The sequence below is a fragment of the Oncorhynchus clarkii genome, chromosome 21, assembly GCF_045791955.1.
Source record: "Oncorhynchus clarkii lewisi isolate Uvic-CL-2024 chromosome 21, UVic_Ocla_1.0, whole genome shotgun sequence".
In the NCBI taxonomy this organism is placed as follows: Eukaryota; Metazoa; Chordata; class Actinopteri; order Salmoniformes; family Salmonidae; genus Oncorhynchus; species Oncorhynchus clarkii.
Window position 1 is genome coordinate 1,479,703 of NC_092167.1, and position 12,697 is coordinate 1,492,399.

At 49.6% G+C, this 12,697-nt stretch overlaps 1 protein-coding gene across 1 annotated transcript; it reads left to right on the forward strand.

Annotated features, from left to right (window-relative positions):
- Positions 1-89: 89 nt before the first annotated feature.
- LOC139379614 (inner nuclear membrane protein Man1-like) lies at positions 90-11,603 on the forward strand. Its single transcript, XM_071122413.1, has 4 exons — positions 90-1,625; positions 8,242-8,282; positions 10,979-11,048; positions 11,587-11,603. Exons 1-4 carry the CDS (start codon positions 92-94, stop codon positions 11,592-11,594), a joined length of 1,653 nt encoding a protein of 550 aa, XP_070978514.1. The 5' UTR covers positions 90-91; the 3' UTR covers positions 11,595-11,603.
- Positions 11,604-12,697: the final 1,094 nt, after the last annotated feature.

Below are 12,697 nucleotides of genomic sequence, written 5' to 3' on the forward strand. Positions count from 1 at the left end.
CTCAGGATACGGTTTTATTTTGATTTTTTTTACTATTAGTTCGTCACTTCCGTTACAGCTTTGAGTTTTTTTCCCCCCCCTCCGAGTAAAGATGGCGACGGCGCAGCTAACGGACGATGAGCTTTTCTCTGAGTTAAAGAGCTTTGGATTCACTCCAGGCCCGGTCTCCGAGAATACGAGACCGGTTTATTTGAAAAAACTAAAGAAACTACGTGAGGAACAACAACAGAAAGGAGGAACCAGAGCGGGGAAAAACCGAAACAGCGGCAGTATCAACAACAACAGTAGTAGCGGTGGTAACGGCAGCTACACAGCGGCGGGAGCTTCGGGATGCGGAGCCAGGCCAGCTAGCCGTGACGTCACGCCCCGGAGCCCCGGTGGTCGACCGGTCCTGAACGAAAAGCGAACTGGTGGAGCGGGGAAGTTCGTATTGGGTTTTAGTTCGGACGAATCGGACGTAGAGGACCCGAAGAAAAAACGAGGAGCGAACCACAGCGGTAGGAGAGACCGAGGTTCCGCGTATCAACAACAACCGATCAGGCCTACAACGGGAGCTGCTACCGCCACTCGGAAGAGCCTGGGAGTCGCTGTGAGTACCAGCAGTAACAACTCCTCTCCCGCCGGGCTGCTGGAGGGGAGGAGAAGCGGACCCGGTTCTCTCAGTTGGGTGGACCGGGGAAAATCGAGCCTCGAGGTCTCGCGGGCCGCGGAAGTGAAGTGTTACGACGAAGAGCCCGAAGAAGACGACGATTTTCAAGGGGAGACGGAGAGAGACAGTCGGTCTCTGAATGGGAACAGGGCGTCTTACTCACTGAACGCCAGTAGTAAGAAAGTCGGTGATTACTCAGATTCGGAGGAAGAGGAAGAAGGGGGGATAATATCTGGGCAGGACCGTCAACGAGACCGGCGCTTACAGCAACACTACTCCAGACGGAGTCACTCCTCCAAGCCGTCGCCCTACAGAAGTGCCAGGGGGTCAGAGAGCGGACAGGAAACGACTGGCGGCATGGCAATCAGGCTAAACGACACGCCTGGCGCTAGTAGGAGTCGACTAGACATGATGAGAGGCCGGGGGGAGGAGGAAGAGGAGGAGGAAGAGGGAAAGAAACGAGGCCCCGGCGAATCGTCCCTGAGCGGGAGCTTGCTGCGACGCCATTGTCCCAGGGGGACCATCTACGTGTCGGCTTTGATGGGGGAGAGCGACCGCGGCAGCCCCGGGGAAAGCAGCGGCAACAATTCCCCGTCCTCCGCCTACAACAAAAACCACATCGACAGCGGGGATGGCGCCACCAGCAGCAGCAGCAGCCGATTCAGCATCGGCCTGAGACCGCGATTCTCCAACTACAACAGTCTATCCGCTACTTACCGACCCAACCATTCAAATCATAGCGGTCCCAACCATGCCTACAGCCAGTCGAGTCTCAAGCAGAAGCACACGGTACCGGAGGATGAGCTGCTCCAGCAATTCAAGCGGGAGGAGGTTGGGTCGTCCACCGGTGGTTGGGGGTTCAGTGCCCACTACCTGTCCATGTTCTTGCTCATGGCCGCCTGCCTGTTCTTCCTCCTGCTCGGCCTCATGTATCTCCGGATGAGGGGGTCTGGAGCCTCTGAGGTCGATGTTGTCGGTAAGTATCCAGCCCAGTAAACTGTAACTTCCTAAACATAGCTAGCTAGTAGTGTTTTGTCTCTCAATCCAATCCATCATTTTGTGGTTAGGTTTACTGTTCAATTGTAGCATTATTTAAAGCTTCAGTTTGCTTCCAAATTGCAGTATAATATCAATATTTAAAACGGATTGATAACCAGCCCAGGTATTTTGTGATATTAGTGACTGACTGTCTAGATACTGCTTTATACATAGGATTATTAGTGACTGACTGTCTAGATACTGCTTCATACATAGGATTATTAGTGACTGACTGTCTAGATACTGCTTCATACATAGGATTATTAGTGACTGGCTGGCTAGATACTGCTTTACACATAGGATTATTAGTGACTGGCTGTCTAGATACTGCTTTATACATAGGATTATTAGTGACTGGCTGTCTAGATACTGCTTTACACAGGATTATTAGTGACTGACTGTCTAGATACTGCTTTATACATAGGATTATTAGTGACTGACTGTCTAGATACTGCTTTATACATAGGGTTATTAGTGACTGGCTGTCTAGATACTGCTTTATACATCGGGTTATTAGTGACTGGCTGTCTAGATACTGCTTTATACATCGGATTATTAGTGACTGACTGTCTAGATACTGCTTCATACATAGGGTTATTAGTGACTGGCTGTCTAGATACTGCTTTACACATAGGATTATTAGTGACTGGCTGTCTAGATACTGCTTTACACATAGGATTATTAGTGACTGGCTGTCTAGATACTGCTTTATACATAGGATTATTAGTGACTGGCTGTCTAGATACTGCTTCATACATAGGATTATTAGTGACTGGCTGTCTAGATACTGCTTTATACATAGGATTATTAGTGACTGGCTGTCTAGATACTGCTTCATACATAGGATTATTAGTGACTGGCTGTCTAGATACTGCTTTACACATAGGATTATTAGTGACTGGCTGTCTAGATACTGCTTCATACATAGGATTATTAGTGACTGGCTGTCTAGATACTGCTTTACACATAGGATTATTAGTGACTGACTGTCTAGATACTGCTTTATACATAGGATTATTAGTGACTGGCTGTCTAGATACTGCTTTATACATAGGGTTATTAGTGACTGACTGTCTAGATACTGCTTTACACATAGGATTATTAGTGACTGGCTGTCTAGATACTGCTTTACACATAGGATTATTAGTGACTGGCTGTCTAGATACTGCTTTATACATAGGATTATTAGTGACTGGCTGTCTAGATACTGCTTTACACAGGATTATTAGTGACTGACTGTCTAGATACTGCTTTATACATAGGATTATTAGTGACTGACTGTCTAGATACTGCTTTATACATAGGGTTATTAGTGACTGGCTGTCTAGATACTGCTTTACACATAGGATTATGGCCAGACTTTTTTCGCCTTGTGCAATGGACATTGTAATATGAAAACAATCTAACAGAAGTTTTTAATTGCTACTCACATATTTTGAAATTGCTACATTTTTAATTCAGCGAGGAGACAATAAGAAGATATGTAAAACATAGACACTCCAGAAATGATTTCCCAAAGATAACAAACACTACAGTACATTATGTGTTTGTTTGTTTGTTGTTGTATTCTGCACAGAGTCACTCGTTGTCTGACATCAAAATCAGTTATTTGCCTCTTAGCAGAAAATCGCTGCAGGGAACCTAAACGTTTAGGCCTAAAAAAAACAATGATTTCACAGGACTCGTTTGGTGTGTAAAGAAGTGGGCTTAGCAGTTGTTGTGTCGCCCCCCCCCCCCCCCCCCCCCCCTTAGCCATTCACACCTTCAGAGACAGGAAGTCCTACATCATCACTCTACATAGAGGGACTCTTCTTCTTTATGGAGGGCACAGCAGACATTTTATCATGTCAGCATAGACAGCTACCTCCATCTGTCAGCATAGACAGCTACCTCCACCCGTCAGCATAGACAGCTACCTCCACCCGTCAGCATAGACAGCTACCTCCACCCGTCAGCATAGACAGCTACCTCCATCTGTCAGCATAGACAGCTACCTCCATCTGTCAGCATAGACAGCTACCTCCATCTGTCAGCATAGACAGCTACCTCCATCTGTCAGCATAGACAGCTACCTCCATCTGTCAGCATAGACAGCTACCTCCATCTGTCAGCATAGACAGCTACCTCCATCTGTCAGCATAGACAGCTACCTCCATCTGTCAGCATAGACAGCTACCTCCATCCGTCAGCATAGACAGCTACCTCCATCTGTCAGCATAGACAGCTACCTCCATCCGTTGGCTTCCGTAGCGAACTATCGGCCTACTAGCCCGTTCAACCCCACTGTGTGTGTGTTTCAGAGTATGCTCATAGAAATGACTCAATTAAAGCCTTTTAATACAGATACTGTAGTATTTACAGTGAGCTATTAAACCTATAGACCTAAGCAAATGACTAGCATTAGCCAAATCAGCAGGTAAGATGCCTATGCCTGTCTGGACACTGCAGCTACACTCTTATGCTACCTCACAACTGCACCAGTGAGTGCTGTCAAAGCCACAAAACACATGAAATATTAAATGATCCCATTCAGCAGCATTTTACAGTGCAGTTAGTTTCTCAGTACATGCATATATATGTACCCCCCAACCATTGTGTATTTTAGACAAATTCGTGCCTACAGGTTTTCATTCATTATAATTCAACCTTTCACTACCAGCTCTCTGTATAGGATGCATTTCATGTGGGGAGGGCAAGTGAGGAAGTGTTGAATAATTGGCGGTGTCTGAGACAGACAGTGGTGGTGTTAGGTCACAGCAGAGACTGGGGTAGGCCGGGGGGGGAGAGGAGACTGGGGCAGGCCGGGGGGGAGAGGAGACTGGGGCAGGCCGGGGGGGGAGAGGAGACTGGGGCAGGCCGCGGGGGGAGAGGAGACTGGGGCAGGCCGGGGGGGGAGAGGAGACTGGGGCAGGCCGGGGGGGAGAAGAGACTGGGGCAGGCCGGGGGGGAGAAGAGACTGGGGCAGGCCGGGGGGGAGAAGAGACTGGGGCAGGCCGGGGGGGAGAAGAAACCGGAGACTGGGGCAGGCCGGGGGGGAGAGGGAATCGGGTGCCAGCGGCAGGTAGCCTAGCGGTTAAGAGCATTGGGCCAGTAAGCGAAAGGTCGCTGGTTCGAATTCCCAAGCCAACTAGGTGGAATAATCTGTCTGTGCCCTTGAGCAAGTCATTTAACCCTAATTGCTCCTGTAAGTCTCTCTGGATAAGAGAATCAGCTAAATGCCTCACTACTGTAAGTCTCTCTGGATAAGAGAATCAGCTAAATGCCTCACTACTGTAAGTCTCTCTGGATAAGAGAATCAGCTAAATGCCTCACTACTGTAAGTCTCTCTGGATAAGAGAATCAGCTAAATGACTCACTACTGTAAGTCTCTCTGGATAAGAGAGTCTGTTAAATGACTCTACTGTAAGTCTCTCTGGATAAGAGAATCAGCTAAATGACTCCCTACTGTAAGTCTCTCTGGATAAGAGAGTCTGTTAAATGACTCACTACTGTAAGTCTCTCTGGATAAGAGAGTCTGTTAAATGACTCCCTACTGTAAGTCTCTCTGGATAAGAGAATCAGCTAAATGACTCACTACTGTAAGTCTCTCTGGATAAGAGTGTCTGTTAAATGACTCAAATGTTTGTAAAATGTACATTTGAGATGCAGATGAGGAGCAGGAAGTACAGAGTGACCAGTGATTTCCCCTGTCTAGGACACACACACCCCAACCACACTTACTGCTCTGTTAGTAGGTGCAGCAGGTGGTAGACACTAGCTAGGTTGCTCCAGCTCCTGTCCCTGTTGGATTTAGACACTAGCTAGGTTCCTCCAGCTCCCTCTGTCCCTGTTGGATTTAGACACTAGCTAGGTTGCTCCAGCTCCCTCTGTCCCTGTTGGATTAGACACTAGCTAGGTTCCTCCAGCTCCCTCTGGTCCTGTTGGATTAGACACTAGCTAGGTTGCTCCAGCTCCCTCTGGTCCTGTTGGATTAGACACTAGCTAGGTTCCTCCAGATCCCTCTGGTCCTGTTGGATTAGACACTAGCTAGGTTGCTCCTGTCCCTGTTGGATTTAGACACTAGCTAGGTTGCTCCAGCTCCCTCTGGTCCTGTTGGATGAGACACTAGCTAGGTTTCTCCAGCTCCCTCTGTCCCTGTTGGATTAGACACTAGCTAGGTTCCTCCAGCTCCCTCTGGTCCTGTTGGATTAGACACTAGCTAGGTTGCTCCAGCTCCCTCTGGTCCTGTTGGATTAGACACTAGCTAGGTTGCTCCAGCTCCCTCTGGTCCTGTTGGATTAGACACTAGCTAGGTTCCTCCAGCTCCCTCTGGTCCTGTTGGATGAGACACTAGCTAGGTTCCTCCAGCTCCCTCTGTCCCTGTTGGATTAGACACTAGCTAGGTTCCTCCAGCTCCCTCTGGTCCTGTTGGATTAGACACTAGCTAGGTTGCTCCAGCTCCCTCTGGTCCTGTTGGATTAGACACTAGCTAGGTTCCTCCAGCTCCCTCTGGTCCTGTTGGATGAGACACTAGCTAGGTTCCTCCAGCTCCTGTACCTGTCGGATGAGACACTAGCTAGGCTGATAAATAGAAGCTCTTCACTTCGGCAGACCGGATCAGGCTGCTGCTGGTAGTCGGCTGATGACTGTATTGTAAAGCCATGCAAATCATCCACAGAGTGAAGGGCACTGCCCAGCAAATAGATATAAAAACAATGCACATTGCGAAATGGTGTTTGAACTGCAGACGCCCAGAGCTCTCAGTTGACCCCATTTGAAATGAAATGGGTCGAACTCATGCATGAATCATATGAATTTGGTATGAGTCATATAGGGAGGGCCCTGTTCTCCAAGTAGTGCGCTACGGTAGGGAATAGAGGGCCGTTATGGACAGACCCCATTGGCTACCGTCTGTAACGTTGTTAATGTGTTAATCGTAGCCGGTATTAATGTAACACCCACTACTTTAATGAATGTTTTAAGATAATAATAGGTGTGTGTGTGTGTGTGTGTGTGTGTGTGTGTGTGTGTGTGTGTGTGTGTGTGTGTGTGTGTGTGTGTGTGTGTGTGTGTGTGTGTGTGTGTGTGTGTGTGTGTGTGTGTGTACACAATGCTCACACTCACTAGCTCACCACAGCCCTGCTAATGTTGGTCTGCATTCAGCCTCGTGTTCAGACAGTGACTCACGTGTGACACAACCGTCTGCTCTCTCCTCAACCTTCACTGTGATGTCTGCTCTTCTCTCTCCTCAACCCTCACTGTGACCGTCTTCTCTCTCTCCTCAACCCTCGCTGTGATCGTCTTCTCTCTCTCCTCAATCCTCACTGTGATGTCTGCTCTTCTCTCTCCTCAACCCTCACTGTTGACCGTCTGCTCTTCTCTCTCCTCAACCCTCACTGTTGACCTTCTGCTCTTCTCTCTCCTCAACCTCACTGTTGACTGTCTGCCCTTCTCTCTCCTCAACCCTCACTGTGATGTCTGCTCTTCTCTCACCTCAACCCTCACTGTTGACCGTCTGCTCTTCTCTCTCCTCAACCCTCACTGTTGACCGTCTGCTCTTCTCTCTCCTCAACCCTCACTGTTGACCTTCTGCCCTTCTCTCTCCTCAACCCTCACTGTTGACCGTCTGCCCTTCTCTCTCCTCAACCCTCACTGTGATGTCTGCTCTTCTCTCTCCTCAACCCTCACTGTTGACCGTCTGCCCTTCTCTCTCCTCAACCCTCACTGTGATGTCTGCTCTTCTCTCTCCTCAACCCTCACTGTTGACCTTCTGCCCTTCTCTCTCCTCAACCCTCACTGTTGACCGTCTGCCCTTCTCTCTCCTCAACCCTCACTGTGATGTCTGCTCTTCTCTCTCCTCAACCCTCACTGTTGACCGTCTGCTCTTCTCTCTCCTCAACCCTCACTGTTGACCGTCTGCCCTTCTCTCTCCTCAACCCTCACTGTTGACCGTCTGCCCTTCTCTCTCCTCAACCCTCACTGTGATGTCTGCTCTTCTCTCTCCTCAACCCTCACTGTTGACCGTCTGCCCTTCTCTCTCCTCAAACCTCACTGTGATGTCTGCTCTTCTCTCTCTCCTCAACCCTCACTGTGATGTCTCCTCTTCTCGCTCCTCAACCCTCACTGTGATGTCTCCTCTTCTCTCGCTCCTCAACCCTCGCTGTTGACTGTCTGCTCCTATCTCTCCTCAATCCTCACTGTTGACCGTCTGCTCTCCACTCTTCTCTCTCCTCAACTCTCGCTGCGATGGTCTGCTCTTCTCTCTCTCCTCAACCCTCACTGTTGACCGTCTGCACTTCTCTCTCTCCCCAGCCCTCACTGTTGACCGTCTGCTCTTCCCTCTCCTCAATCCTCACTGTTGACCGTCTGCTCTTCACTCTCCTCAACCCTCACTGTTGACCGTCTGCCCTTCTCTCTCCTCAACCCTCACTGTGTTTCAAATGTTGGATGAAAGGGGCGTGGTTGGATGAAAAGGGCGTGGTTGGATGAAAGGGGCGTGGTTGGATGAAAGGGGCGTGGTTGGATGAAAGGGGCGTGGTTGGATGATAATGTCTGTATTTTTGTTCTTTCCTCAGTTAAGAACCACCCGTTTGGCAGCGAGTTTGACAGTTCTTATGTAAGTATATTTTCTTATAATTTTGGCCCTAGTCTAAAGGCCGAGTTTGTGTCGCAGTCTAGCAATCAGGACCGAACATCTGCAGACCGCCCACTGCATTCTGGGCCCTTACAAAACGGTGCCCCCTCCCACTACACGGTCGCCCCCTCCCACTACACGCCTCCCACTACACAGCCCCCCCCCCCCTCCTACTACACGGTCCCCCCCTCCTACTACACAGTCCCCCCCTCGCACTACACGGTCCCCCCCTCGCACTACACGGTCCCCCCCTCGCACTACACGATCCCCTTATCCCACTGCACGATCCCCCCCCCTCCCACTACACGGCCCCCCCCTCCCACTACACGGTCCCCCCCCTCCCACTACACGGTCCCCCCCCTCCCACTACACGGTCCCCCCCCTCCCACTACACGGTCCCTCCCACTACACGGCCCCCTCCCACTACACGGTCCCCCCCCTCCCACTACACGGTCCCCCCCTCCCACTGCACGATACCCCCCTCCCACTGCACGATACCCCCCTCCCACTACACGGCCCCCCCCTCCCACTACACGGTCCCCCCCCTCCCACTACTACACGGTCCCCCCCCTCCCACTACACGGCGCTCCCTCCCATTACACGGTCCCCCCCTCCCACTACACGGTGCTCCCTCCCATTACACGGCCCCCCTCTCCCACTACACGGCCCCCCCTCCCACTACACGGTCCCCCCCCCTCCCACTACACGGCACTCCCTCCCATTACACGGTCCCCCTCCTCCCACTACACGGTCCACCCCACCTCCCACTACACGGCCCCCCCCCCTCCCACTACACTGGCACACACTGTCCTTCCCCCCTGCCTGCGGGAGCATTGCTTTCCCCTAGTTATTTTAACCTTACGGCGAGGGTAATCACTACCCGGTAGGGCCACGCAAGAGTCGGACTGGCGACACTAGCTAGCGACTCCCCAACCCGTTAAAGAGTCGGGTTGGCGACACTAGCTAGCGACTCCCCAACCCGTTAAAGAGTCGGGCTGGCGACACTAGCTAGCGACTCCCCAACCCGTTAAAGAGTCGGGCTGGCGACACTAGCTAGCGACTCCCCAACCCGTTAAAGAGTCGGGCTGGCGACACCAGCTAGCGACTCCCCAACCCGTTAAAGAGTCGGGCTGGCGACACCAGCTAGCGACTCCCCAACCCGTTAAAGAGTCGGGCTGGCGACACCAGCTAGCGACTCCCCAACCCGTTAAAGAGTCGGGCTGGCGACACTAGCTAGCGACTCCCCAACCCGTTAAAGTTGAAAGAAACCGCACACAGCTCATACGTAAAGCTTATTAAAGATCAGTGATATTATCAAGAGCTGTGTCCTGTTTCCTTATTCCGTCATCTTGTTCAACTGTTACCAGGCACCTGCAAAAAAAAGATTGCTCAGATGTGCGAGTGCCTCTTTTTGTTGTTGAATTTCCAACCCATAAAAGTAAACAGAACTGTGGGAAAGCGGTGCTCGGCTGGCTGGGGTCGAAGGACCCTGTGTTCCCGGTGCCCCCCTAGCCTAGCTCGTTAGCAGCCTCCTTCTGTGTTTTCTCTTTTTCGGTCGGTTTGCATCTAATGTTGGTGCATTAGCGCCACCTGCTGTGCTGGAGTGTGGGCCAGAGGCGGAGCTAGTAGCCTCAGCGTTTTAATAAGTGAGGCGTAGTGGGGTGTGTCGTGTAGTAACTGCGGTCTGCAGGGAGACATTATCGATTAGGTTTTGGCGTTTGGCGTGGAAGAAGAGGTCTCGTCCACCAGCCACGTTGGCAGGTGGGTCAGGACTTCACAGTGCAAACAATAGAAATAGTCAAATATGTCATTTTATTGGTAAATAAAGCTGCAGTAGCACTCGGGTCAAATTGACTTGAAAGTCAGACTTTTGTTCTCGTATTTCTTGTCTGTTTTTCCATTTTTATTTTGTTTCCAAGCTTAGGTTGTTTTTTTCTATGTTTTGAGTTTCAAGACGGCGGCTGCTCGTCAGACTCTCTGTCTCCCTGGCAACAAACACGAGGTTACCGCGGTAACCTCACACCCTTTAAAAAGGGGCAGGTTACATCATATTTTAGTAAAGTCACAAAATATTTCATGAAATTAAGCAACACTCTGATTAGTAATATATATATATATATTTTTAATGAACTTTAAAGCTTACCCGGGGTTTTTTTTTTTGTGTAATTTTGGCGGAAAATCTGAGTGGCTGGTAGATATATATATTTTAATGAACTTTAAAGCTTACCTGGGGTTTTTTTGTGTAATTTTGGCTGGTAGATATATATATTTTTAATCTACCTGCCACAGAGACTGGTTGACCAAAACGTTTGTTTGAGGCCCTACTAGCAAATACAGTGATATTGTTTATTTGTATTTAATCAAACCTTTTTATTTAACTAGACAAGTCAGTTCAGAATACATTCTTATTTATAATGACGGCCTACCAAAAGACAACAGGCCCTCCTCCCTCCTACGAGGGGCAGGGATTATATTGTAACGTAAAGGACTGAAAGATGTATAGATTATATATAGTCGTCTACATGATTCTGCCACACATGAGCATTTCCCTGAAGAACATTTAATTATCTCTGGTACTTTTAAATTTATTAAATATGTGTTTTAGCTCTACATGTTGTATTGACAGACGACTGTTATACTGAAACTAAAATATTGACTTGATGTTTTCTGGATTTCAGGACAAGACGGAGAAGGACACCATTCTGAAACTCCTCCTCAACCTTCACGACCACCTGGCTCATATTGCTGGTATGTTTTAAGAAGGGATCTGAAGAGGACTGGCCTCCCCTCAGAGCCTGGTTCCTCTCTAGGTTTATAATCTCCACCTGGTACAGCCAGAAGAGGACTGGCCACCCCACATAGCCTGGTTCCTCTCTAGGTTTATAATCTCCACCTGCTACAGCCAGAAGAGGACTGGCCACCCCACATAGCCTGGTTCCTCTCTAGGTTTATAATCTCCACCTGGTACAGCCAGAAGAGGACTGGCCACCCCTCAGAGCCTGGTTCCTCTCTAGGTTTATAATCTCCACCTGGTACAGCCAGAAGAGGACTGGCCACCCCACATAGCCTGGTTCCTCTCTAGGTTTCTAATCTCCACCTGGTACAGCCAGAAGAGGACTGGCCACCCCTCAGAGCCTGGTTCCTCTCTAGGTTTATAATCTCCACCTGCTACAGCCAGAAGAGGACTGGCCACCCCTCAGAGCCTGGTTCCTCTCTAGGTTTATAATCTCCACCTGGTACAGCCAGAAGGGGACTGGCCTCCTCTCAGAGCCTGGTTCCTCTCTAGGTTTCTAATCTCCACCCAGCACAGCCAGAAGAGGACTGGCCACCCCTCAGAGCCTGGTTCCTCTCTAGGTTTCTAATCTCCACCTGGTACAGCCAGAAGATGACAGGCCACCCCTCAGCCTGGTTCCTCTCTAGGTTTCTTCCTAGGTTTTGGCCTTTCTAGGGAGTTTTTCCTAGCCACCGTGCTTCTACACCTGCATTGCTTGCTGTTTGGGGTTTTATCCTGGGTTTCTGTACAGCACTTTGAGACATCAGCTGATGTACGAAGGGCTTTATAAATACATATGATTGAGACTCTTCCATCCTATAGCCATGGCTGTGTGCTCTGCTTAATTAGCTAGAATGTGTTGTTTTCACCTCCGACCTCTGACCTCAGGGTGTATACACAGTGTTCAAAACTCTTTCCATGACCGACCGACCAGGTGAAAGTGATCCCTTATTAGATCCACTTCAATCTGTTCTAGATGAAAGGGAGGAGACGGGTTAAAGAAGGATCTTTAGGCTTTGAGACAGTTGAGACATGGATTGTGAATAGGCCCCCGGTTTGTGTCAAGAACTGCAACGCTGCTGTGTTTTTCCACGTTTTCCCGTGTGTATCAAGAATGATCCACCACCCAAAAGAACATCCTGCCAACTTGACACAAATGTTTTATTTTATCTTTATTTAACGAGGCAAGTCAGTTTAAGAAACTAATTATTATTTTCAATGACGGCCTAGGAACAGTGGGTTAACTGGTCTAGGAACAGTGGGGTTAACTGGTCTAGGAACAGTGGGTTAACTGGTCTAGGAACAGTGGGTTAACTGGTCTAGGAACAGTGGGTTAACTGGTCTAGGAACAGTGGGTTCAGGGGGCAGAACCACAGAATTTTTACCTTGTCAGCTCGGGGATTCGATCTAGCAACCTTTCAGTTACTAGTCCAACGCTCTAACCACTAGGCTACCCTGCCTCTAACCGCTAGGCCACCTGCCTCTAACCGCTAGGCTACCCTGCCTCTAACCAATAGGCCACCTGCCTCTAACCACTAGGCCACCTGCCTCTAACCGCTAGGCCACCTGCCTCTAACCACTAGGCTTCCCTGCCTCTAACCGCTAGGCTACCCTGCCTCTAACC